Genomic DNA, 23,958 nt, shown 5'->3' on the forward strand with positions numbered 1-23,958 from the left:
TTATTTACACACACACACATACACACATATGTATAAAATATAACACTTTATTTATTAGATTTCTTAATCTAGGACCTGAGTCCAAATTTTGTACCACAAACAAGCAAAGTTGGTATGACAGTAAATCTTTGAATCTTGAAAGAGCCAGATGGATCCACCCGAGCCACTGCAGATGAGTTCCAGAACCGTTAGAGGATCTCCATCCAGATGACGTCAACCGCAAAGAGAGTGGGTAATAAAAACGTCACTCCAACTTTGTGTTTAACTGAATCTGAAAAAACAAGACATATGGAGAAGGTCTTGCCAACCACCTTTGACGCCTGCAAAAAGCTCAAGATGAATTGTCAGCAGAAGCTCATGTGCAAGGCCTGCATGTGCTTCATCAGCATCAGACCAAAAAAACCTTGCCTATTTGTATTTTCTTTATTCTGTGCTAACTTTTTAAGGTGGCTGATATTCCATCTTCATAGGCCTACAATGTTTTACTCTTCTTTGTGAAGTAAGTTCATAGTACATTGCAATATTGGCCTTTTTATGTATTATCAAAATTTTTATAACATGCTCCTCACCCCTCTTTTGCTTTAGATTATCTGACTGGTCTTATAAGATTGGTCAGCTACTGTCAAGACTATCTTGAGCAACAGATAGCCTTGTTGCTCAGGACTAGTAGCTTTCTCTTATTATAGTTAGAGAAAGCTAACTACAATAGAATATTAACAGCCTTAATATTCTGCTCCACTGTTGGAGCAGAATATTAAGGCTGTTATGCAAACCCTACAGTTGGGAATATCTGACATTAATTTTGTTGACTTTAATGAAGAACTGGACTATGACTCTGTCTGCAAATACTATTCTTAAATGTTTTAGATCTTTATTTGGCATATAATGTTGAAGGCCATCTTACCAGGGCAAAATAATGTTGCAAGAGAATAAAATCTAGTCATAATTCCCATATTTTTAAAGACAATTTATGATTACAATTCGTTTTATTATACAAACATTGCCTAACTAGAACCACATCATTAACGTTCTGATATTTATTTTGAAGCATAGGCAATAAAACTCACAGTGATAGATCAGCACCATCTGAGCTCTCCAGACTCAGACTCAGGTTTGTGGACCTGCAGAAATGAACCTCCGTGCTAAAACTTCATCTGCCTCAGACACTGTGGCCCCCTGGCAAATGATAAACATTTTTCTTAATCTCTGATATTATCCCTCTGTTATGCTGAATGGGTTCCTACAACTATTCCAATCCTTTAATATAAGAGTTGATTTTAGATGTAACACAAAAGAACAAGCCAACAGAATACAAACAAATCTTTAAGACTAAACTGACTGCTTCTTGACTTCAAATAACAACTGAGATCATACTGAGATCACTACTTACATAGGCAAGTCGCTGTACAGCTTTTGGTGTTGTTAGAAGACCTCGAACGCGCTCATGGAGTTCTTCCCATGATCTGTGAGAACTGATCACAGACAGGCAATAAATTCAACGGTGGTTATATAATCCCACACAGTTTAAAGTGTAAGTAACTCCCAAACATTTTTTTGCTAAGCTGTCTAAATAGGTATTTAGGGTTCAATTTTTATTTCCATTTTCATCCATCCATTTTCTTCACACCCTTGTCCCTTAGTGAGGTCGGGAGGGTTGCTGGTGCCTATCTCCAGCTAACGTTCCGGGCGAGAATTTTTATTTTTATGTGTAAATTTGGAAATTTTTGTGTACGTTTTTTTAAAAATTGTTTACAGTTTTTTGTCACTCAGCCCCACCTGGTGGTGAGTCAGGAGTGGAATAGCAACCCAGATGTGTCCGCTACAAGCATTGACAATAGCGTTATTCAGCTTTACAAATGTGTGATTTATTTGCAATGTGGACACAAAGTGAAATGGATCTCCTCTTCTCTGACTATTGGCGATGGCATACTGCAGATGGACGATTATCACACTGACTGCAGTGCTTAGGAAGCAAGAGGTGCTCACCACAGCTCTCACTACTCGTTGGGAAACAGCAGAGAGTTGTCACTACAAAAGTCTTTCACAACACAGAAAAAAGTCACTAGATTTGTCACTTGCCTCTTGGCTCTGCTCACTTTGCTGACATTTTTCAAAATTTGCTTGGGGTGATTTCACAGGGAACTCCCTGTGAAATCACCCCAAGCAAACGTTACACTTTAAGAACCAAACTATACACACAACTCAGAAAATCTGATTATTTTGAAAAGAAAAAGTGAAACTCTACACTAATCACTAATCTTCCAATTGTCCATTGATGCTGCTGTAACTGTTAGAATTTCTTTTACATATTTGTTAAAACTGTCGCTATGTCCTGGCAGCATAATATGAGACAAATCTGTGAAAAAGAAATTCTGCTCCTCAGGGTCCAGTTGTCATCTGCAGAGATTCTCCTCTTCCAACCAATCAGAGCCGCGAGGAGTGACTTAGCACTGTCAATCAATATCATGTACATGCTCATTTATTTGTTGATTTCATGTAATATTCTAGTTTTTTGAGTTATCATTTTTAAGCCATAAAAATGACAAACACAACAAAATAAAGGCTTGAAATATTACACTGTATGTGTAATGAGTCTAGTTTACAAGTTCTACTTTTTGAAACAAGTGACAAAAAATACTAAGCTTTTTCCCAATATTCAAATTTTTGAGCTGTAATTGTAACTGAAAGACAAACCTGCTGTGGTGGGGCAGTTCTCTGTAAGACGGATGCAGTGGTAAGGGCACAGGGTCAAAGGACTCATTACCTCCTAAATACCTGGAATCAAACTCAGATGTTCCTCTGACCTGCTGAAGCAAGAACAAACAATTACAGCATGAAAAAAAAATTTTAACTGAAAAATAAAGTATCAATAAAGATAGCTGTATAAATAAGGACACTTAACCAGTCTGCAACAAGTCCAAGTTTAAGTCCATGGCAGCGGGAATCAATAAAACCTCTGCTTTCCCAGCAGATTCAGGATATTTTGTCAGCAAGAAAGATGGCTCACAAAGACATTGAAGTGTGGGTACTGTCATGAGGTCATCAGCTGTTTAGGCAGCATCTTTTCCTTTCCCCCTCATGTAATTACAGAACAGGTGTCTGGTCTGCTGAAGATGTATTAAGCAAAAGCTCAGTATAATTTTCCACCACCTAAAAAGTTAAATAGCAACTTCTTTCCAGATCTTCCAAGTTCCACAATTACTTAAACAGATAATTTAAGCTGCTACTAAGAGGCCAGCACATCTACAGCCCCTAATTCTACAGGTGTGGCTTTAATGGGTTCTTCCTTGGTCGACCCCAGCCAGATTTGTTTCCATTTGCAGGTTCTGTGCGGTTCCTCCCCGTTTTACAAGAAATTGCAGATAGATTTACATCACTGTATGAACAAAGGCCTTGGACAATCCTCAAACAGCATCTCTGTCATGATTGGTGGTGGCTGATTCAGGACCCAAATACAGAATGGCAGAGAAGTGGAATTGATAATGAAAAAGTATTTAATGAAAATATGATGAACAACAACTTGCAAAAATCCCACAGAAAGTCAGAGTCCAATGCAAAATGTAATCTAATGGAACACAAACCGGAAACCACGATGAGACACAAGGGGGAGCAGAACGGGGTAGTAATAGAAAGACCCAGCAAGGAGCTTAAGTACTCGGAGGCTAAATGCTGAAACAAAGGACCAAGCAGATTGGTAAAATGATTGCAGAAGGGAGAGAGAAGAAATGCCTGAGAAGAGACAGAAAAAGAGAGTGAGACACAAGAAGCGAGGGAGGGTACAGAGGAGACTAGAAAATAAACCTAACACATAAGGAATAATAGAAACAAGGAATAATTAAATGAGAGTAACAAAGGACCAAGCAGATTGGCAAACTGATTGCAGGAGGGAGAGAGAAGAAATTACTGAGGAGAGACAAAGAGAAAGAGAGTGAGACACAAGAAGCGAGGGAAGGTACACAGGAGACTAGAAAATAAATCTAACATTAATAGACACAAGGAATAATTAAACGAGAGTTACTAGAAAAAACAGAACTAGAAACACCGAGGATTGAACTAAAGTAAAACCAAAACAAGACTAATCTAATCGAAAATAACAAATAACACAGAACAATTATGAAACTAAAATAACTAAGGAAGAACTGAACCAAAGTAAAACAACAACAAAGCTTGGTCTAAATAAAAGATAACCTAAGAAACACAGAAACAAAAACAAAACCTAACTAAACAACCCAATATTATGACAATCACCTACTCCAGTGGACCAGCGGACATCACAGAGCTGCAATCACAGAGATGCAAAGTGTGAAGAAACATAAGAAGCTCCAGGAAGACATATATCAACTTTTGGAGCATAATGACCATGATTCCACAGTCCTGCAAGCATCTCTCTGAAGAATAGGCAGCAATAAAAAAGCAAGAAACAATTTAGCTGTGATCAAAGTTCTGTTGTAGCTATAATGTTGTAGCATTGGCTGGTGTGAAACACAAGAGCTACATAGCACTAGTTTGGTATGATGTGCATTTTATTTTGTTCTTGTTTGGGGGGGTGGGGGGGGTTCCAAGTAAGTTCATGCGTGGACATAGGAATAAATTTTTTTGACTACATTACCTAAATCCGAAAGGTTGCACGTTATAAAAAAGATAATAATAATAATGTGCTGTGCTGCAGTATCGGCACATTAGTTTAACTCATCAATTAAACTAATTTTTAATTATGTTTAAGACAATTAAGACAAAACATCTGGGTTCATTTGAATAAGTCATGGCTCCATCTGGACGATATCACCCAGATGGAGGATGAACAAAACAAAAACATGAGATGAACAGGTTCAGTCATAAAAAACTATAAAACACATCATATACTGCAAGGGCAAGAGTGCAAGAAATAGAAGCGTAATGCTCTGATGACTGTGTGCTGATCCCTCATCAGAGTCACATTATAAGTTTTTATTATACAACACTCCCATAATTCATGTTCACCAACACTGACAAGAGAAAATGTTAGTTCTCACCAATCTCCTGGACAGACATCTTCTGGAAGCAGAGGAATGGCTCACTGCAAAGCCAAATAAAAGACAGAAAATAATCTTTAGCTGGAGAACTGGGTTACAGAACACTGATTGCATCAAACAACTAGAGGCTTTTTGATAACTGAGTTAGGTCAGTTATCAAAAGAAACTGACCAAACTCAGTTATACACTGTAAAAAAAAGTCAGTAAATTAACAGTAACAAACGGTAAAAGACCAAACGGTAAAAGACGGACAGTTGCTGACCGTCATATCCAAAAACATTTCATTACCGTAGAAATTACATGGAACTACCGTAAGTCGAAACTGCAAAAAAAGTCAGTAAATTTATAGTAGAAAATTGTGAAACACCAACAGTTACTGACCGTAATATCCAAAACATTTAATTACCGTAGAAATTACATGGAACTACTGTAAGTTGAAACTGCAAAAAAGTCAGTAAATTTAGGGTAGAAAATTGTGAAACACCAACAGTTACTGACCGTAATATCCAAAACATTTTGTTACCGTAGAAAATACATGAAATTACCGTAAGTCGACACTGCAAAAAATATTCATAAATCTATGGTAAAAAAAATGGTAAAATACCAACAGAACTGACTGTAATATCCAAAGCATTATATGACCGTAGAAAATACATGAAATTATCATAACTCAATAAATACATATCCTAAGTAATTTTGACAGTCATGAATGTAGAAAATACAGAAATATATTGTAAAAATAAAAGTAATTGTAAAGGTCATAGAAAAATATTGTAATATTGCCAGCAGTTAATTACCCTAAACTTAACAGTACTAATCAGCCAAAATTAAAAATTTTACTGATATTTATATCTACAATGTAAAACCGTAAACAAGACTGCAAAAGTAATTTTTACAAAGAACAGAATGCTGGTGTGATATTTTGGTTTCTTTTTTAGTAATGCCTTTGATACACCAAACTGAAATCTCAGCAGTAGACCAGGTATCGATCTGGCAACCCACCGATTGCTAAGCAAACTCCTACAGCCAACGCCACCATCATTTATGAGAATATTTGATTGAATGATGCATTTGAGATTGATTTTATGCCGACCATAGATTTCTTATACATTAAGAGAACTGTATGTTAGCACATCTTGCTTGGATGAAGCTGAAGTTGGTTTCCAATTGCTGCTTCCAATTTGGGAAATGGCTAAAGGGTAATTCCACCAAATTTTTCACTACGATCAGCGTATTTAATGTACTCTAGCTAAAAAACTACAACACCTAGACTCTTCAAATCTGGGCTAGATTATTCTCAACTCATATCAGAATATTTAAACCCAAGTGTGGGATTTTTGAAACCTTTATCTGATTTGTGAAACTTCAATGAAGAACAATTCTAGTGTTATCCAAAATCATACAAGTTGTGAAGTTGCCCTTCATTGAAGTTTCACAAATCTCACACTTGGTTTTAGATGTTGTGCTGTTAGTAGAGAGTAGTCTAGAGAGTTTTTCATTTTGTTATTGTGATAAATAGCAGGGTTTACAGTAAATGGAGACTGTTATTTGTCATGTAAACAAATAATTATCGAGTTTGTATTACTGCTTGATCCTTCAGCATCAGCAGCAAGTTTCTTTTAACTCTGTTCCTGAAGTTGAACTGTGGCTCAGGATACTGTGGTGTCCTGAACTCAACACAGTAAAGTCACAGTGCGCTATCTAAGGCCTGAGCTAGCAGGAGCTAGCTCAGGGTGCTGAGAGCCCAGTAGGCCTGATCTTGTCAGGATGCAGCTACTGTCTTTGAAATCAAGCTTCTGCTATTTTTGCGGGTTCAGGAGGAGGAGAAGGAAACATCTCTGAATCACAGGTGAGCTCCTTTCACGGTTTTAACTGAAGTTAGATAACTTAAACCAACTGATAAAGAAATGTATAATTTCTGAGCCATGCTGTTTATGTACATGCACTGCAGCTAGATATTTTTACTATATGGAACATTTAATTTTCTCAGATGCAACACTTCCATTAATGTTTCTGTTGGAACGACTGCATAGATTATATTTCTGGTCTACTTTAGACTGCTTAAAGTTGTTAATGGCAGAAGCAACTTTTTCCAAGTTTGGTTCAGTAATTAATTTGAATTACTTTGAGTGTGAAATGTTCATGCATGCAAGTTAAATCTGTGAAGAACACGTTAGCTTTTGTTTCAATACTTGAAAGTATAAAGCTTGGCATCAGAGCTAATATTTAATATTTTCTTTTGACCTCTTGACTCTCACCCACAAAATACTTGCACTAAAGTCACTGGGTCCATGACAGTTGAAGGATTTTAAGATACGAGAATTTAAATATTAATATTTTACAGTTTTTCTCAGTTTGGGTGCATTTCTCAGAACAGAATTGAAATTCTTAAAGCTACCTGTTCAATCTTCAAATTACTGTGTCACTTCTGCACATCAAAAATGAGTTTCTCATTCCTTTTGCAAGTTTTGCTTTTGTACATTATGTAACTAATTATGTGCACTTCTCTGCTTTTTCCCCGTTGTAATTTGCTTTAATCGTGTTGATCAAAATATGTTAAACGTGTCTGTGTTGAATTCTCAACTTCCAAAACAGCCTAAGCTCATTGTGTAAGTCTTAACATGTATAAGTCTTAAAGTTGTCATAATGTCAATCATATTTTAATTAATTTATAATTGTTTCTTTTCTAAATCTGTCCTGAATTGGTAAATTGCTCCCAAGTGAGTACTGAGTTTCTCTAACAGGTCAATGTATGAACCATTAGCTCATCCAACGATCAACCAGTTTTCTGAAACAGATTGAAGGTGCATCTTGTGAACCATCAGTTGGCAACAATATGGTCTATATAGCCAGAACACAACACAATGTTACATTTCTGAGAACTGATGAACAAGTATCTGGACAGAGTGAACAGCCAGAGAGAAGAAGAGGAGTGAGGCTGAGGAGGAAATAGTTGGGAGGGAAGCAGAAGAAGAGTCAGAAGAGGCTGAGGACATCTGCCAGTTTCCATTAGTCCAACAACAGGATATGGCTGCAACCCACAACATGACGCTGATGGATGTCCTGCCACCCTACTGTTCATTTCTTAACCCCACTGAGGAACCTTTGTCAGCATGACAATGGAAATTAAAATGCAATGTAATTTCTACAGCACTGTACAGTTTTCCATGAGGAGATTGTCCTGTGGTTCCTTTTCTACTTTTTTTGTTTCTACTTGTTTTTTTGTTCTCTGCATTTCTGTCTTTTTCTTTCTGAATCACCATGGCTGATTTATGGTCCATCAATAAATTACAGCAAAAGCGTAAATGTGAATTTTGTAGTCTCTTTCCATGACTAATCAATTCTTATTGTAAGTCTTATCTGTACATAGAGAAACTATAACTTATTATTTTGAGGCACTGATATGTTAACTGACAGAATTTTGAGAGCTGAACTAAGGATTTTTCAAGCAAACAAATGCTATTTTTGTTGTTTCTACAAATTGTTTTGAGAAATGCGCTTACTGTTTTGTAAATGCCAACAATGACTTGAGAAATGCACCAAAAGTGACTGAGAAAAACTAACATAGCATAAATCGTCTCAGGTGTATCCATTTGTTTGCCTGTATGAAAACTATACACATTTACAGCTTTGTTTCTGCTAGCTTGCAGGAATTGTAACTTACATAAATGGTTGAAGACAACTTATTGGCCTTCATGAGAGTCAGATAAATGGTGAGTATTGTCGAGAAAAGTCGAGCTCATCCCACTTCCCCATGCTGGAGATTTTAGTTTAATAGTAATAATAAATAAAATTACCTTAAAATTAATGACATAGGTGACATCAAGACCCAACAATAGAGTCAGACTGTAATAAAATGAATCTGGTTGTGTGTGTTGTTATTGTGTCCTGCAAACTTTGCTTTAATTCTACTTCTTTCTATTTAATCATAAAAAATCATAGTCAGGCAGAAAGAGAGTCATGAAACAGGAAAAGCTGATTTCCTTAATAAAGGGGAAGTTTCTGTCTCGCATCAGGCTAAAAATAGTTCAGACCATTCCTTATTTTAAAGCATTAAAGGTTTTTAAAGAATAAAATCTAAACATTTTGAGAGATTGGATAAAACCCACAGTAAAATACTTAAAATAATGACTTATCATTATGCCAATAATTAATATTGGTTTAACCAGTGGTTGATGTTGATTTGATTATAAGAATATTTACACTTACTCTTACACTTGTGGAAGTACTTAAAGGTGAAACAAGTAACTGTAACATGGTATCAGATAATTACAATAATGGATTATTATTGGGTTCTTTTCAGAAATGTCTGTAATAACTCACATTATGATTATAATAAGAGTAACTAATAAGTTATGGTTATTATAACATTATAAATGAATGTTAAATCAGAGAAACTAAAAGGTTATAAATGTGATTTTGACATTGAACTTGAAAAGGTGTAAAATGTTGTAACTGTAATTAAAGGTCACTGATGTTGTGTTGAAGGTAGATGGGAGGTGGAAGGTCAGGGGAAAATAGGAACTGATAGGAGAACGGAGAAGACAACGCCTTATTGCTAAACTTCAACTTGCCTAAGAAAAGGTTGGGCAGGAAACAGAGGTAGGAGGAACTGTTGAGCAACTTGGGGACATTAGAACAGAGATCCGGTCATAAGGTCTCCAGGGTGATGGAGATGAGATCATCTGTCCAAGCAGTCAGCCAATGAGACAGGCACAGCAACAAAGCCAGCCAATGCAAACGCACCAAAAGGTGGATAAACCCTTTATAAGGTGGGTGCAAAAGAGGAATCGTTGGTTGGATCCTTCAGGCAGCTTCGAGCCAAGACGGAGATGGACAAAGAACTCTGCAGCTGAAGAAGAGCCGGGGCCACAGAACCGAAGACTGTTCTGCACATGGGGACCAACCCGTTAGCCCCGCAACATGTGGCTTCAAATCGCACTTCTCTCAACAGCTGGGTTTAGACCCCCAAAGAACAAGGCAAAGATGAAGATAAAGACAAAGGCAAAGAACAAAGGCAAAGAGGAAGAACTGGTGTGTTCCTTCCGTGGGACCAGAAAGATCGTGAGACGAGGAGAAGGGAGCTACAGAGCTGCAAGACAAGAAGCTGAGGACCGCTACGCGCATGAGGAAGTCACCCTGATGCCCGAGACCTGCCGCTCTAAGTCAGTACTCTTCCTGTACTGGGAACCTCCTGCTGCTGCAACACCTTCTTCATAATCAGGCCAGTTCTGGGGTTCAAAATGCCAAACTCTGTCCGTCTCTCTCAAAGTTTCCCTTTTTTAGTTCTCAGTGTCAGCATTAGGGAAAGATAGGCTAGATTATTGATTTTACTTATTTGATTATTTCTGCTACTGAATTAAGCTGTACTCACCCTTGCAAAATTGCCTTACTAATAAAATAATTAGCATTAAGAAAATCTAAAAGATGTTGTGGACATTCAATTAATGAGTCACCTTAAAGTTCTTTGATGGTCATAAAATAGCTATGAAGTTTGATTCTGGGAGGAAAAAGTAGAAATGTTTTATAGGTTGCTTTTGGCCAAAACTAAAATAATGACCTTGGGACTTAAATCTAAGTCACTAAATTTAATCTAGCCGTTAACAAGTGCCGTTATTTTAGGAGAGGAGCTACCGTTAACAGGAGTGGTTGTAGGGGTTATGTCGCTGTGAGGGCTACTCAGCGGATTGCCCCCCAACTGTAAAAGGTCATAACTTCTGGATCGAAGGTAGTCAGAGCTAGACGAGTCCTTTCCGACCCCAGTTTAAACAGATAATTCACCATAAACTATTGCTAGGGTAAGACCCGAGTTTCTGGGGATTTTCCGGACCTGTTAGACAGAGAACTGGGCCGTAGTGAGTCCGAAGAGTTGTGAGGAGTGGGCGGGACTTACTATTGGGTAGTAACAGACAGTATCTATTTCATAAATTGCCTAAAACAGTTATATTTGTTTTTATTTATGTTTTTTGTTTGTGTATTTGTCAGGTTGCAGAGAGGATCACACCTGTCGACAACAAACAAAGGAACTACTGGATTTTCAGCCAGAAATGATCACACCGCCTGGTTGAAGTCTCCATATGCAAGTCAACAAAGGTGAAACAAACATTTAAGCGAATGGTGCATTTATATGATGTTCATGTGCATCTTTCTAACTTTTGCTTTGTTTGTTTTCCAGCAGAGAGGAAGCACCCGATTGACAACATGTGAGTCTCAATTTCAACCTGTGACTGGGAAGACTACAACCATCCTGAGCAAAGTCTGAACTCAGTGATTTGTGACTCTCAGTCCAGAACAAGAATCCTTTTATCACCGGTTTTCCTTCTACAATAGGTTATTTCTTATGTGGACACATGCTGTTTTTTTTGTTTTTGTATTCCAGATCTTAGTAATGCCGTGAGGAAACTGGACAGAAAATAGAATCGGTTCTATTTTTAACTGAATTTTTAAATAGAAATTGTTTCTTTAAGTGGATTACTCGTAATCTGTATTTTTGTTCAATTTGAATTTATTTTCTTTATAACTTTCTGTATAGAAATCCTGACAAGTTACACTTCCTTGTGTGTTGTACTATAATTGTTATAGTACAGTTCTGGTAAGAACAGTGACCAGTAATTTATCATAAGGATTTTGAGGGGGGTTTTTTTACAATAAAATGTCAATATATCATACAGTCTGGCCGTGTTTTTCACTTATGTAGATACTATGCCTCAGGCAGTATGACCATATTTACTATGGCAAAACCACATTTTAATTTTGTTATTTAACATATTTTAGGAAATAGGGTATTTTACCGTATTTGGGAAATATGGTAAAATACTGGCAGTTTTGGTTGCCAGAATTTTACCGTATTCTTAAAAAACGATAAAATACTGCATTTTAAAAATACGGTAAAATACTGGCAGTTTTGGTTACCAGAATTTTACCGTATTCTTAAAAAACGGTAAAATACTGCATTTTAAAAATACGGTAAAATACTGGCAGTTTTGGTTGCCAGTATTTTACCGTATTTTGAAAACACGGTAAAAAACTGGCAGTTTTGGTTGCCAGAATTTTACCGTATAAAGACGGTAAAATTCTGGCAACCACAGCTGCCAGTTTTTTACCGTAAATTGAGGCCGTTTTTTTTACAGTGTAGAATAACTATAACTGGAGCTGGAGAGATTAGTTATCTAGTTGTAAAAAGTGATTAACATCAGCAACAACAGGTTTACACAAGAGTTTCTACCTGTGGACAAAGACCTGGTCAAAGGTGAAGAAGAGCAGCTGGTAAACATTGTAGAGCATTTGGGTGAGGCAGACACACTAGCCCCTAGCCAAGAGGACATCATCTGGGACAGACAGGACATTCAGTCAATGACAACGTGTAATCCACATAAACAGCTGATAATGTTAAATATGCACTCAGAAGTTTATCAATTGCCCGCACTAATGTTTCATAAATCAACCGGTTTCTTAGGAAACAAGTGCCACAACAAAACATTGAATGCAGAGGTTTGATATTTGATGTTAAATATATACTTACTATGAACAAAAGCGTGTAAGCAGCAAAGGTTGTTTCATTTGCAATGGCTGTCTTGGACACTGCAAAAGCAAAATCTTCCCAAGTATTTTTGGTCTAGTTTCTAGTGGAAATAGTAAACTTGAAATAAGACAAAACTAACTTATAAGTGACTTTTCAACAAGAAATAGGATCTTGTTTTAGCTACATAATGGATTTTTAAAAAGTATGAATTACACTGGCAGATTTTTTCACTTAAAACATTTCCCCTTGTTATAAGTGAAACAAGCTACCAGTATAGCTTATTCTTTTTCATCAATATTAGGGAATTGTTGACTTGAAACAGGCTGATATTTCTTGCTGAAAAGTGTACTGTAAGTTAGTTTTGTCCTATTTCAAGTGTACTAAGATATTTGCATTAGAAACTAGACAAAAATACTTGGGAAGATATTGTATTTTTGTAGTGGAAAAGCATCTATTATTTCTTTGCAGAAAAATGGTAAGTGCAGGAAGCTACTGCTAAAAATATTGTTGCTGAAAGAATTGTCCGCCAAGGACCGGGACAGACTTGTCCTGAGGAGTGAGCCCCTAGTATAAATCTAGGAACATTGTCAACAGGTGGTTGTGAGTGCATCTGAAAGCAAAGAGTGGTGAAGACTTTCAAACAAGAGCAGCAAAGAATCCACAGCTGTCTAAGAAAAATATCAACGTGGACATTTTGGGATAATGTGTGGTACATCTTGGACAGATCAGTAGGTAACACAGAGTAAAGCAACCACAGACACGCTGACTCCTAACATGGATGTTTTCATACTTCAGTCATTTGAGATTATGTCACGTTAGAAAGCTAAATTATTGAGATTTTGCCTAAATGAGACAGGGTTGATGGGAACTACTGTCTCTTCCATCTGGTAAGTGTGTAATGAGTAGGGACATAACACCTAAATGCAGCATAACATAATCTATTATTACAGATTATATTTGTATATATCAATACATATATTATCATGTCTATGAATCACTCACTCAGATATACAAAATGGCAAATTGTAAAGTCACACATGGAGCTATTTGAGCTTTAATTTTATAGTAGTTCATAATAATTAAACAAGGATTTATTTCTGTAGTTATTACTTCACAAACATTTTTCTTAGTTTTCAACACCATTTTAACAAATTTTGTATGACTGCTGTTAGAATGACCTGACTATAGTAAGTGAGGTTGCTACCTCAATGTACTTGAGTTAAAACTGAATACAAGTGATGACACAAGTGATATTTTGTTTTCTTTATGAAGCCAAGATTAGAATTACACCACTATTTTTAAATCTACCAGGCACATTAGGTGTTTTTGAACAAAGTATCATGTCAGGTCAGTATTGCCAACACCAGCTAAAGTTTTACTCAGCATTGGATCGGTAAGAAAACTGCTGGTATTAAGCATCACTAACAATCTTTATTAAGTGTGTTGAGGATTTGTTTTTTTTTAACTACTTTCTAATGTATGCTTTGCCTTTCATTCCAATGTCTGAAACAGATTAGTACAATGCTAATCTGTTGTGATGGGACAAATCCAGAAAGTATTCTACTATCTGTGCCTTTGATAGGCTCAGGAAGTGCCTATCGAAGGCACAGGAAGTGCCTATAGAAAGAAGAATGTCCATAGAATATCTAGACTGAACAGGCAACAAGAGAAAAATGCTTGTGAATGAAGGAGATGGAGATGCCCCACACAGCTCTTCTCTGCCCCCTTCTGCCTGAAAATGATGGTTAATTCATGATTTAGTTTTTTTCAACAGTCAGCTATAGCTGTTATGTGTGCTTACAGGCTGAGAGCTGGTGGTCTCCCAATCAGTGGGGTTGCAAGGCGCAGAGCCCATACTGACTCGGGCCAGACTGGGGATGTACCCATCTCTCAGTGGAGACAGGGACTGGGATCTGGAAATGTACGACAGAGGTGAGGCCATTCTGACACTTCTCTCTCCCTCAGCGGTCTGATGAGGTGTAGATTGAGGTATGTTGGCGTGTCTCTTGTTTCTTCTTTTCCCTGGCCACTGGAAACAAATGAGGGAATGCCTCACAACTATGTAAGTAATACACACACAACTCAACCAAGACCAAAACTGTACATTTTGCTGTACAATACGCTCTGTGGCAGAAAATCAACACTACACAACACTGTCAACACACCATTATTGCATGGTAGTGGCAATGGCATGATGTGAGGATAGTTTAAATTATATATTCATGTGTTAGAATGGCCAAGTCTAAGCCCTGACTTGGCCATATGTGTCTTGCCACATATTTTCCTACTGAAAATATGTGGCAAGACTTAAAAACTGATTATATATGAAGCTATTATTCTTTGCAAAGAAGAGCTGGCAAAAAATGCGGAGCTGATAGAGACGTACCCAAACTGAAGCTATGAACTTTGGTTTATTATGCTAAGTATTCATGTAGAGGGGTCCGATAACAAATTATATGCAACACTTCATGTAAAAAAAAAAAGTTGTAAAAAAAGTATCTTCTCTCACAGCTATGAACTACTTTGCATTGTGGTTGGTACCATGCATGGCAGTTCATTGTTATGAACTGCTTTGCAAAACCCAAAGAAATAGAAGAAGTTTGTGTTTGACAAAATATGAAAACATTAAAGAGGTATGAAAACTTTTACAAGGCTCCGTATGACAGAGCTCTTAAAGATGATTTTAGGGCAAGTCTTAGGATGATCTACAAAAGACCCAGATGTATCAAAGAGGAGTGTCATGCACTGATCTGGTTCGTACTCTGTGTCTCACAGACTTTTAAACATTTGCTTTGAACTTCCTAGTTACTTGATCTTCCCCATGCGTTTAAATTTACAGTATCTCTTCTTACCAGTGGAGTCTTACAGTAAGTGGTGACCTTTGTATCAGGTGGACACTCAGAAATTGTAGTTTTGGTAGAAAACTCTAACCGAGGAGCAATACTCTGGAGAAAAGACAGTAGCGTTTACAAATTTACTTTCACCAGATCAGATATGGAACAATTGTTGTACAGCTTCAAAAAAGATTAACTGGGTTACTTACAAAGAAGTGAGCGGCTCTCGTCATCAGTACTTCTCGGTCCACTCCAGAGAAGGACGGAACTAGCTTGGGCTCTGGAAACAAGAAACTACGAGCATCTTCTTCAAAAAACGCCAGAGTGTCTCCAGCTACAAAATTAACATAATCTGAAAATGACTAACATCAACCTTGTGTCATCATGCTTTGAGTTAAGTAAAGACTTCTTTTTCTCTGAAAAAGATGGACAAAGATTATTGTCCATCTTTGTAATTATAATAATTACAATTATAATAATTGTAATTATTATAATTTTATGCTACAACCTGGTACTGTGCATCTTTCTTTGAAAAGGTAAATAAAAAACAGTAGTGTCTCTACACAAAAGAAAATCAAAAAGGTAGAAGGCTTTACAGGAAATGGGAGGAAAAACAAAAAGAAAGCAACAAAGCATAAAAGTACATCATAATACAAATTTTTATGTGAAGTAAAACTTTAGATTGAAGTTTCATTTGTAATTTCTATAAAGTTGAAATGTTATGAAATTTCTCAGGTATTCATAGTCAGGACATTGCCTTCCTGTGCAATTTTGCTCAAACAAATTCTCGCTTCCAGTTCCGTCTGGTCTTTCTCCCCTTCACCCAGATTGTCTCTGGTAGATTTTCAACAAGGCCAATCAGAAGAGAAGATTTGAACATTGACGTTGATTTTTCTGCTCTGTTTTAGAATTGTAGTGTGGCAGTGGTTTTAGCAATGGCAGTGAAGGAAGCCGTTCAGTTCATGTTTATCACGCTTCCAAATATGCAGCATAGAAAAATATGGGCCTCAGCCTCAGCCGCCTCACTCCGATCAGCTCTTCTCTCTTCACAGTGGAGGACAGTAGTTTACAGCACAGACAATTTCTGAGAAATTAAATGGTGTAAAATTAGCAATTGGGTAAAATTTTAAATCTCAACACAGTCTATGCCTCCAGAAAGCAATCATTTCTCAACAGCTGAGACCCCAGGACCTCTGGATGAAGGAAATTGCATAAAACAAGGAGCTGTTTTTTTTACCAGGCTAGGTTTTCAGAGAGTTCCAGATCTGAGCAGCAGAGAAACTAAATGCTGCCTCCCTTGTTTAGTTCTGGTCCTGGGAACACTGAGTCAGCAGGACTCTGACGAACTGAAGGGTCTGCATGGTTCATACTCAAGGAGCCACTCAGCTATGTAATTAATGCGTGTGCTATACCAGAATACAGGTGTCTTCCATATATGTCTTATATATGTTAGCTGCTACCTACCTGGAGGAATCAGTTGCACCAATTCTATTCTGACAGTTTCATCTGTGAAGCAGTGCAGAGATTACCATTGTTAACTATAAATGCAGAGTTAGCCAACCTTCGAGCACATTTATTTATTCTCCAGTTTGTATTAATTCAACCTGCAAAACGGAATATTTAAGGCAATGTTCTTCATTCCCTCAGTTATTTTTATGTTTTTTGTGTATCTCAGTTTCACCATCAGCAGGTAAGCCTTGTTAGGCATCTTAACTGTGGCGTAAATCTAAATACAACAAAATTAGCTACTTATACAATTCATTACACAGAAACTAGAACAAAAGGAGTCACCTACACTCAAGCAGTACAGCTATTTCTCCAGGATCAACTGCATGCCTAAAAATCTGTGGGAAAACAATGATAGATGTTTCTGAATATACTAGTTATCTAGAAGATAACTGGTGTGTCATAGTAAATTCAAGTTACATATGAAAGTTTCTCATCATGGTCTGTGTAATAAATGAGATCTATGATCATGTCTATTCTCAGGTATGTTCCTATCCTTAAATGAATAAGAAATGTATATATTTGCCTTTTCAAATGTAATCTCCTCGTGGAACAACAAAGGAAAGACTGCAGGGACACACAGAGACTGACGGAACTGATCCATAAAGAACATGTTGAGATAAACGTCATCTTTGACTGACAGATGAACTCCAGGACAGGAAACCTGAGAACATTAGAGAAACAAAAACAGCATCAGAAGGATTCAAGTGAGCCAATTTCTGTCCTGCTGGCCACCAGTAGAGGCTGTTAACAGTATATTAATTAAAATGAGATGACATTTTATGACATTTCATTACAATGACATTTGTGTGTTAGAGGACAAACCAAAATGCAGACAAGAGTAGGGAGCCAGGATAATATTTCAATATCAATGGAAAATGATCAGCCAAGACGTACAAAAATCACTGGAGTCGGGGCAAAATACAAATAAACCCAAAGGGAGACATAATGAAACATAAGGAGAACACATGGAAGCACGGGGAAGCACAGGGAAGCACAGGGAAGCACAGGGAAGCACAGGGAAGCACAGGGAAGCACGGGGAAGCACGGGGAAGCACGGGGAAGCACGGGGAAGCACGGGGAAGCATGGGGAAGCATGGGGATGTGACAGGAGACAAAAGGATCCGGTGGGAGTGAGTGAAAATCAAGAGGCTTAAATACTGGAGATGTTGACCATTGAACAAAAGACCTGGGCTGATGAGCTAACTGATAGCAGGTGTGAGTGGAGGGGGAGAAGGCAGACTATGGAGAAGGAGAGAGAAGGTGAGATAGAAACACAGGGGTCAAGGGAAAGTGCACAGGAGACTAGACAATAAATCTAATACTAAAAAATAATAGACACAATAAATTATTAAACTAGAGTAACTAAGAATAACTATAGGAAAATAAACATAACTAGAAACATCTAAAAGTAAAACCAAAACATAGCTGATCTAAATAAAAGAGGAACTAAGAAACACAGAAACAAATAAAACCCAAAACCCAAGATATGGCAGATTTTACTTTAGTTGACTGGAGTGAGTCTGGGAATTAGCCTAGCTTAAACTCATTTGTAATTAATGCTCTTTAAAATTAATTATCTTTTCCTGCTAGGTCTAAATGTAGCAAAAAAATATGTCAGTACACTCTGAAACTTTGTCATCTCCTACCAGATGATTCTCATTAGCTTTTTCTGGAACTCTCCATGCTCTAAAGGGTAAACCTAGACGTAAGGTTCTATTCTTCCTAATGGTTATCTAGGTAAACTTGACACCGCTCTGGGGCAACCTCTGTGTGCTTACAGTGCTGAGACAGGGCAAAGACAAGCCCAAAATGATGGACTGCTGGCTACAATGGACTGATCAAGGCGGCACAGAAAACCAAGAAGCTGTGCCTAAATGTGTCAACAGACAAGTTACATCACCTATGTAAAATTGAACTGCCTGGTTTTTAATTCACCATATTAATTCAGCATTTAAAAAAAGTTTTCGATTCAGTTTGAAATTCCAACAAGAGGAACTGCTGAATCTCCAACACTGACAAGATGAAAACAGACAGAGAAATAGCCTTTTTGTTGGGTTGAAAAAACATTCCACAGAAATTCTCTGGATCAGTTCAGGAACAGAACATACCAGCAGGTATAATAATAATCTGGTTTATTGAGAGGTGACACAACAAAGCTTATTATCTTTGCTTATGCAGGGTCAAATGGCCAACGCAGAGTGGGACAGACTTTCCTCTTCCCTTTCAGCTCCTTCCAGTCTTGCTGCACTTTTGGGGCCAATAAGACCCAACCTCTGTAAGTGTCTGTAAGGTGTCTTATCAATTCATCTCAATCTGATGGACATTAGAGACCACCCTCTGTTCTGCAGAAGGGCAAATATAAAGACAAATATAAAACCATATAGATCAGAAAAGTAAAGTCTAGATGACTATAGGAGATCCTTCCAGTCCACAGTCATTAGCAACTGAAGAAAGTAGGATGATAGAAGAACAACATCATTTAATGTTCCTTTGGGATAATACTGAACACTGCCTTCACATGAAACAGCAGTTGTAAATAATGATGAAAACCTGATGTTTCACAAAGGACTTAAGCATTTTGGCTTCCTCGTTCTATCATCTTTTATAACTGGGTGATTCTTTTCTTGCGGCAACATTTTGGCTTCAGAATTTAAAAAAAAAGGTATTAATGTTTTAAGTTTTAAATATTTTGTGACAACACTAACATGTTTAACAATAAGAAATTAATAATGGGCAAACTCAGGATTGGATCAATTCATAATTACAGGTATTATTTTTCACCTTTGTCTCTGAATGTGTTCCTCCCTGTTATGAACATTTATAGACAACAAATAGTTAAACATTTAAATTTTGAAAAATAATGACTTTTTCTTAAAAAGAGTGTGTCCCTTTTACTATATAATATGTTTTATTCTTGAAATTGTCACACATTATGTAGTTACGAATCATTTATGACTGTATTGTAAAGAAAAAACTGTTTTTTACTCATTATTATTGACAGTATTGAATATATTGGTCATTTTCAAAACTTATACCAATATTTGCATTTATTGGCCTTCAATTCCCAACATGGCACAGAAAAATTCACAGTACTTAATGTTTTTGTAACAATATTTAATAAAAACATGTGTGGAATGGAACATAAGATAGTGGATTGTCCCATATCAGGGTGGAAAATCAATGTCTTCCATTCTAAAATCTGATGATTTTTATCATTGGTTGCAGGATTGCCTCTTTCAAGTCAAAGTATAGGTAGAGTACTTGTCCTGGCTCTAAATTTGGCAAAAACAGGTGACATCCCAGTAGAGGATTTTCCCATGACAGGTACTCATTGTTCCCCTCACAGGAGTCAATGGGGGTACCAAGTGAAATGAAAACAGACAAATGGCAAAGACATCTGTTAATACCTCAGACTGCATCTCTATTCCATCATCTGATTTTTTTTAATTTTACTTAAAATGATTACTTTGAACCCTAATTTCCACCCTGTTTGGTTCATGAACCTAACAGGATGGAACTTAACAGGGTGAAACATAACAGGGTGGAACTTTTCTAACTAATCTACCTGTAGCTCTTTATGTGGTCAACATTTAGCTAGTTAAGCTTCAACAGAATAACAAACCTTTAATGACTAAATCTAATATAATGTTTTTTTAAATTCTACTGAATAAATATTTTCCACAATTTATCCTAACAGGGTGGAACTTTAAGCTTTACTCATACAGGTTTAACATATTTAAGATAAGAAAAAGTACAGATAGTGACAGTTGAAGCTTACTTTGTTACATGGAATGTTGCCGCAAAAAAAGAATCACCCAACTATAACTATAAAAGATGATAGAGTGCAACCTGCAGTGTTTGTACACTTGATAATATATCTGAATAATTTAAGAACCGTCAAAGACAAAATCTTTTTAGTTATGCTCTCTTACAAATAACCATACGTAAAAGGGACGTAAAAGGTAAATGAATGAAGGTGGAGGAATTTATCTAGTAAAAACAACGTTTAAAAGCGTCACAATAAGGTCCAGTAGAACTGCCAGCGAACATCCGGCCTGTTTGTTCCCATAGAAACACAATGTGAAATAGGTTCTTTCTTACCGCTCTGAGCTTTATTTCAGCTAACACTTTAAGCGCCTTCCGGGACATTCAAACTTCTTTAAAATAACTTAAAGCACACAGAAAACAGCAGCTTTTATGAGCGTGTTCTATGCCTGTTTAGCGTGGCTTTGTTACCATGGCTCCCAGTAAGTCCGGTGTATTGTAGCTGATCATGGGCCAGTCCCAATTCTCAGAGCGCACCCTAGCCCCCTCTGTGAAGTGTGAATTCAGTTGAAGCGCACATAAGAAGGGTTCGAGTGCGCAAATTACAAGCGTGCAAAAATGGGAGAATTGGGACAGTACGCCCCTGTGTCGACATCCAAAATGGCGGGACTGGTCACTGTTTAGGCCAGTTGTCCCCAAACTTTTTCCTGTGAGGGCCACATAACTTTTCCCTTCTCTGGTGGGGGCCGGAGTCAGTTTGTGACAGAACAAGTGTTACACGTTTATCACCTGTGCTGCTGGAAATTGTTGACGGGGGGGAGGGGGGGGGGGGCGCGTTTCTCGATTGATTTTTACCCAAAAAGCACATGGGCAAAAACCGTTAGTGACTGACTAGTATATATTCCATTGAGGGAAAGTCACTTTAACATATGAATTCCTCATATGTTAACATAGAGGCTCGTTTTGAAGTATAAGCTGCTACCTACAGGCATTGCTTCGAAGAATTCGACCTGGAATGCGGCGTTCAAAACAAACGTGTTCATCTGCTCATCTGCTCTACGGTACTGATTAAATAACATAAAAGTCAAGCAGTTCCAACAGATGGTAGCAATGCGCATGCAGGTCTTGTGAGAAATTCTGTTCCCCTGAGAAAATCTGTTCCCCCTGTGTCGGGAGCGCGCATAGCAGCCAGAGAAGTGGATCCGGCGGATCTGACCATATTCACGGCGCTTCTGATCGATTTCTCGGTAAAACCACTCATATGATCACGTCACTGTTGTAACTTTCAGTTTAATCGGCAGCTATCAAAATAAAAATACATGTATAAATAAACGAGGTCTTGTGTGGAGGTCTTTTTACGCTGTTTTGTGTTATTTTAAACGCGAAGTGAATCGATCTTTTTTCAGCTTTTGTCTCGTAAGCCTGACAAATAAAAGTCAGTCAACAAACACAGGTTTCCAACACGTTGTGTGCATTTATAATTTTTCATTTCTCATAAAGGAGGAGGAGGGAAGCTGGCCGATAGCAGGGCAAAAAAATAAAGACTTCCTGAAAAGATCAGAGTGTAAACGTTTTGGTAAATCCCGTTGTAATGTAAAATATGACATTACTGGATTAAGGAAATGTCTAGTATGGTATCACACATAATATTTTTTGAGAATTTGGAAACAGGTGCTTTTTATTTCACAAAGGTATTGGAGGGGAAGAGGAGATGATGGATATTTCAGCTGCCTGAAATAATGTGTTTGCCCTCTATAAAATGGAAACAAATTAATTTACCTGCAAGTCTTTTGCTGTGTTTATTCCCCTTATGATAAATAAGAAATCCTGCAAGTTTGAAAACATTTGCTCTTTTTTGCCAAAGTTTGGATGGGGGAACAAAATATCTTAAGCGCCTGATAAAATCTGTTCCCCCTCTCTAAAATGGAAACACATTAATTTACCTGAAAAGTCTTTTACTGTGTTCATTCCCCTTATAATCAATAAGAAATCCTGTGATTTTCATAACATTTGCTCTTTTTTTGCCAAAGTTAGGATGGGGGAACAAAATATCTTAAGCGCCTGATAAAATCTGTTCCCCCTCTCTAAAATGGAAACAACTTTTTTGTTTCAGCTTTTGTCTCGTCAGGCTTACGAGACAAAAGCTGAAAAAAGATCGATTCACTTCGCGTTTAAAATAACACAAAACAGCGTAAAAAGACCTCCACACAAGACCTCGTTTATTTATGCATGTATTTTTATTTTGATAGCTGCCGATTAAACTGAAAGTTACAACAGTGACGTGATCATATGAGTGGTTTTACCGAGAAATCGATCAGAAGCGCCGTGAATATGGTCAGATCCGCCGGATCCACTTCTCTGGCTGCTATGCGCGCTCCCGACACAGGGGGAACAGATTTTCTCAGGGGAACAGAATTTCTCACAAGACCGGCTCTGTCTGCGCTGATAAAGTTTATAGGTGTTCCCGGTTAGACGGTGCGTTACCAGCGCAAACCAGCGCAAACCTCATCATGCAGGTTCAGCCCGGTGAGGAGCTTTTGCGCACTCCTCGCAGTCACGCATCACACTGATTTTATATTATTATTTTTAGTATTATTTTTCTGGTTACATGATGCATCAAACCATATCAAATGCTTTGTCCACTTAGCCAGAGTTAATCCGCGTGGCGGCGCGAAGATCCGAGAAACACTTCCCATAAACACGACCAACCAAAATATTTTCTGTGTCCCCTTGTTAAAAACCTAACAGACACGAAATGGAAGAGCTACTTAAACCACATTAGCAGCATTTAATAAAATCTCCCATTTGTTGCGCATCTCTGCGTAGTGCAGCGGGTTTAACTCATCATGCAGGGCCGGTCCAAGGCTGTATGAGGCCTTGAGCAGAATTTTACTTTTGTCACTAAAAACATCAGCACCACTAACTGCTTCTGTGTTAGATTTAATCTGGGAGAAGGGAATAGTTTAATTGGCCAACTTATAAAAAGCAATACGTTATAATCGCATTTTACTAGTTTGTATTTGTAAACAAACAGAGCTCAAACTCAAAGATTAAACTCACAGCATCAGAGTGTATGGTAACAAAACAATCTGTCTCGCTGTCTCCGTCCCTTGATGACCTATTTCATGTGCTGTTTGATGTCCAGGTTAAGTTGTTCTTTGTAAGATTATAAACAATTCAATAAAAATAAAGTTAAAAAAAAAATTCTTAAATGTGCCTTAAGTCTGAGAAGAAACTGAAGTGATCAACGAACCTCATAGGAGCCAGAACATAAACTTCAGTTAGGTTGGAAGCTCCTTTTTACCAAAATGGATGA

The 23,958-nt window shown here is 37.5% G+C and overlaps 1 protein-coding gene and 1 long non-coding RNA gene across 10 annotated transcripts; one reads left to right on the top strand and one right to left on the bottom strand.

Annotated features, from left to right (window-relative positions):
- Positions 1-31: 31 nt before the first annotated feature.
- Positions 32-23,845, bottom strand: spata6l (spermatogenesis associated 6-like). 8 transcript variants are annotated; one of them, XM_008434894.3, is made up of 13 exons: positions 21,114-23,845; positions 17,401-17,538; positions 17,164-17,212; positions 16,833-16,874; positions 15,578-15,702; positions 15,387-15,479; positions 14,336-14,563; positions 12,238-12,340; positions 5,013-5,056; positions 2,695-2,807; positions 1,391-1,472; positions 1,068-1,176; positions 32-271 (listed from the first exon to the last, which is right to left on the bottom strand). In XM_008434894.3, exons 1-12 carry the CDS (start codon positions 21,150-21,152, stop codon positions 1,108-1,110), a joined length of 1,125 nt encoding a protein of 374 aa, XP_008433116.3. In that variant the 5' UTR covers positions 21,153-23,845; the 3' UTR covers positions 32-271; positions 1,068-1,107. The 8 variants fall into 8 exon arrangements, 4 of the variants coding, with proteins under 4 accessions (XP_008433116.3, XP_081455532.1, XP_081455531.1 ...); XM_081599406.1 differs by having other exon boundaries at positions 15,578-15,648; positions 20,979-23,845; XM_081599405.1 differs by having other exon boundaries at positions 2,695-2,804; positions 20,979-23,845.
- LOC145548641 (uncharacterized) lies at positions 8,605-12,007 on the top strand. Of its 2 annotated transcripts, none has more exons than XR_014084652.1 (3): positions 8,605-10,236; positions 10,998-11,105; positions 11,188-12,007. It is a non-coding gene; the product is annotated as an uncharacterized LOC145548641 (long non-coding RNA). The 2 variants fall into 2 exon arrangements; XR_014084651.1 differs by having other exon boundaries at positions 11,191-12,007.
- Positions 23,846-23,958: the final 113 nt, after the last annotated feature.

Source organism: Poecilia reticulata, chromosome 18 (assembly GCF_904066995.2).
Source record: "Poecilia reticulata chromosome 18, P_reticulata-male-v2, whole genome shotgun sequence".
NCBI classification, from domain to species: Eukaryota; Metazoa; Chordata; class Actinopteri; order Cyprinodontiformes; family Poeciliidae; genus Poecilia; species Poecilia reticulata.

Coding starts and splice junctions, on each gene's coding strand:
- spata6l (XM_081599404.1), bottom strand. CDS start 21,026: ATGTCCCGGAAGGCGCTTAAAGTGTTAGCTGAAATAAAGCTCAGAGCG. Junction 2,808..5,012: donor GATGTCTGTCCAGGAGATTG/GTGAGAACTAAC, acceptor TTCTTGCTTCAG/CAGGTCAGAGGAACATCTGA. Junction 1,473..2,694: donor GAACTGCCCCACCACAGCAG/GTTTGTCTTTCA, acceptor GTCTGTGATCAG/TTCTCACAGATCATGGGAAG.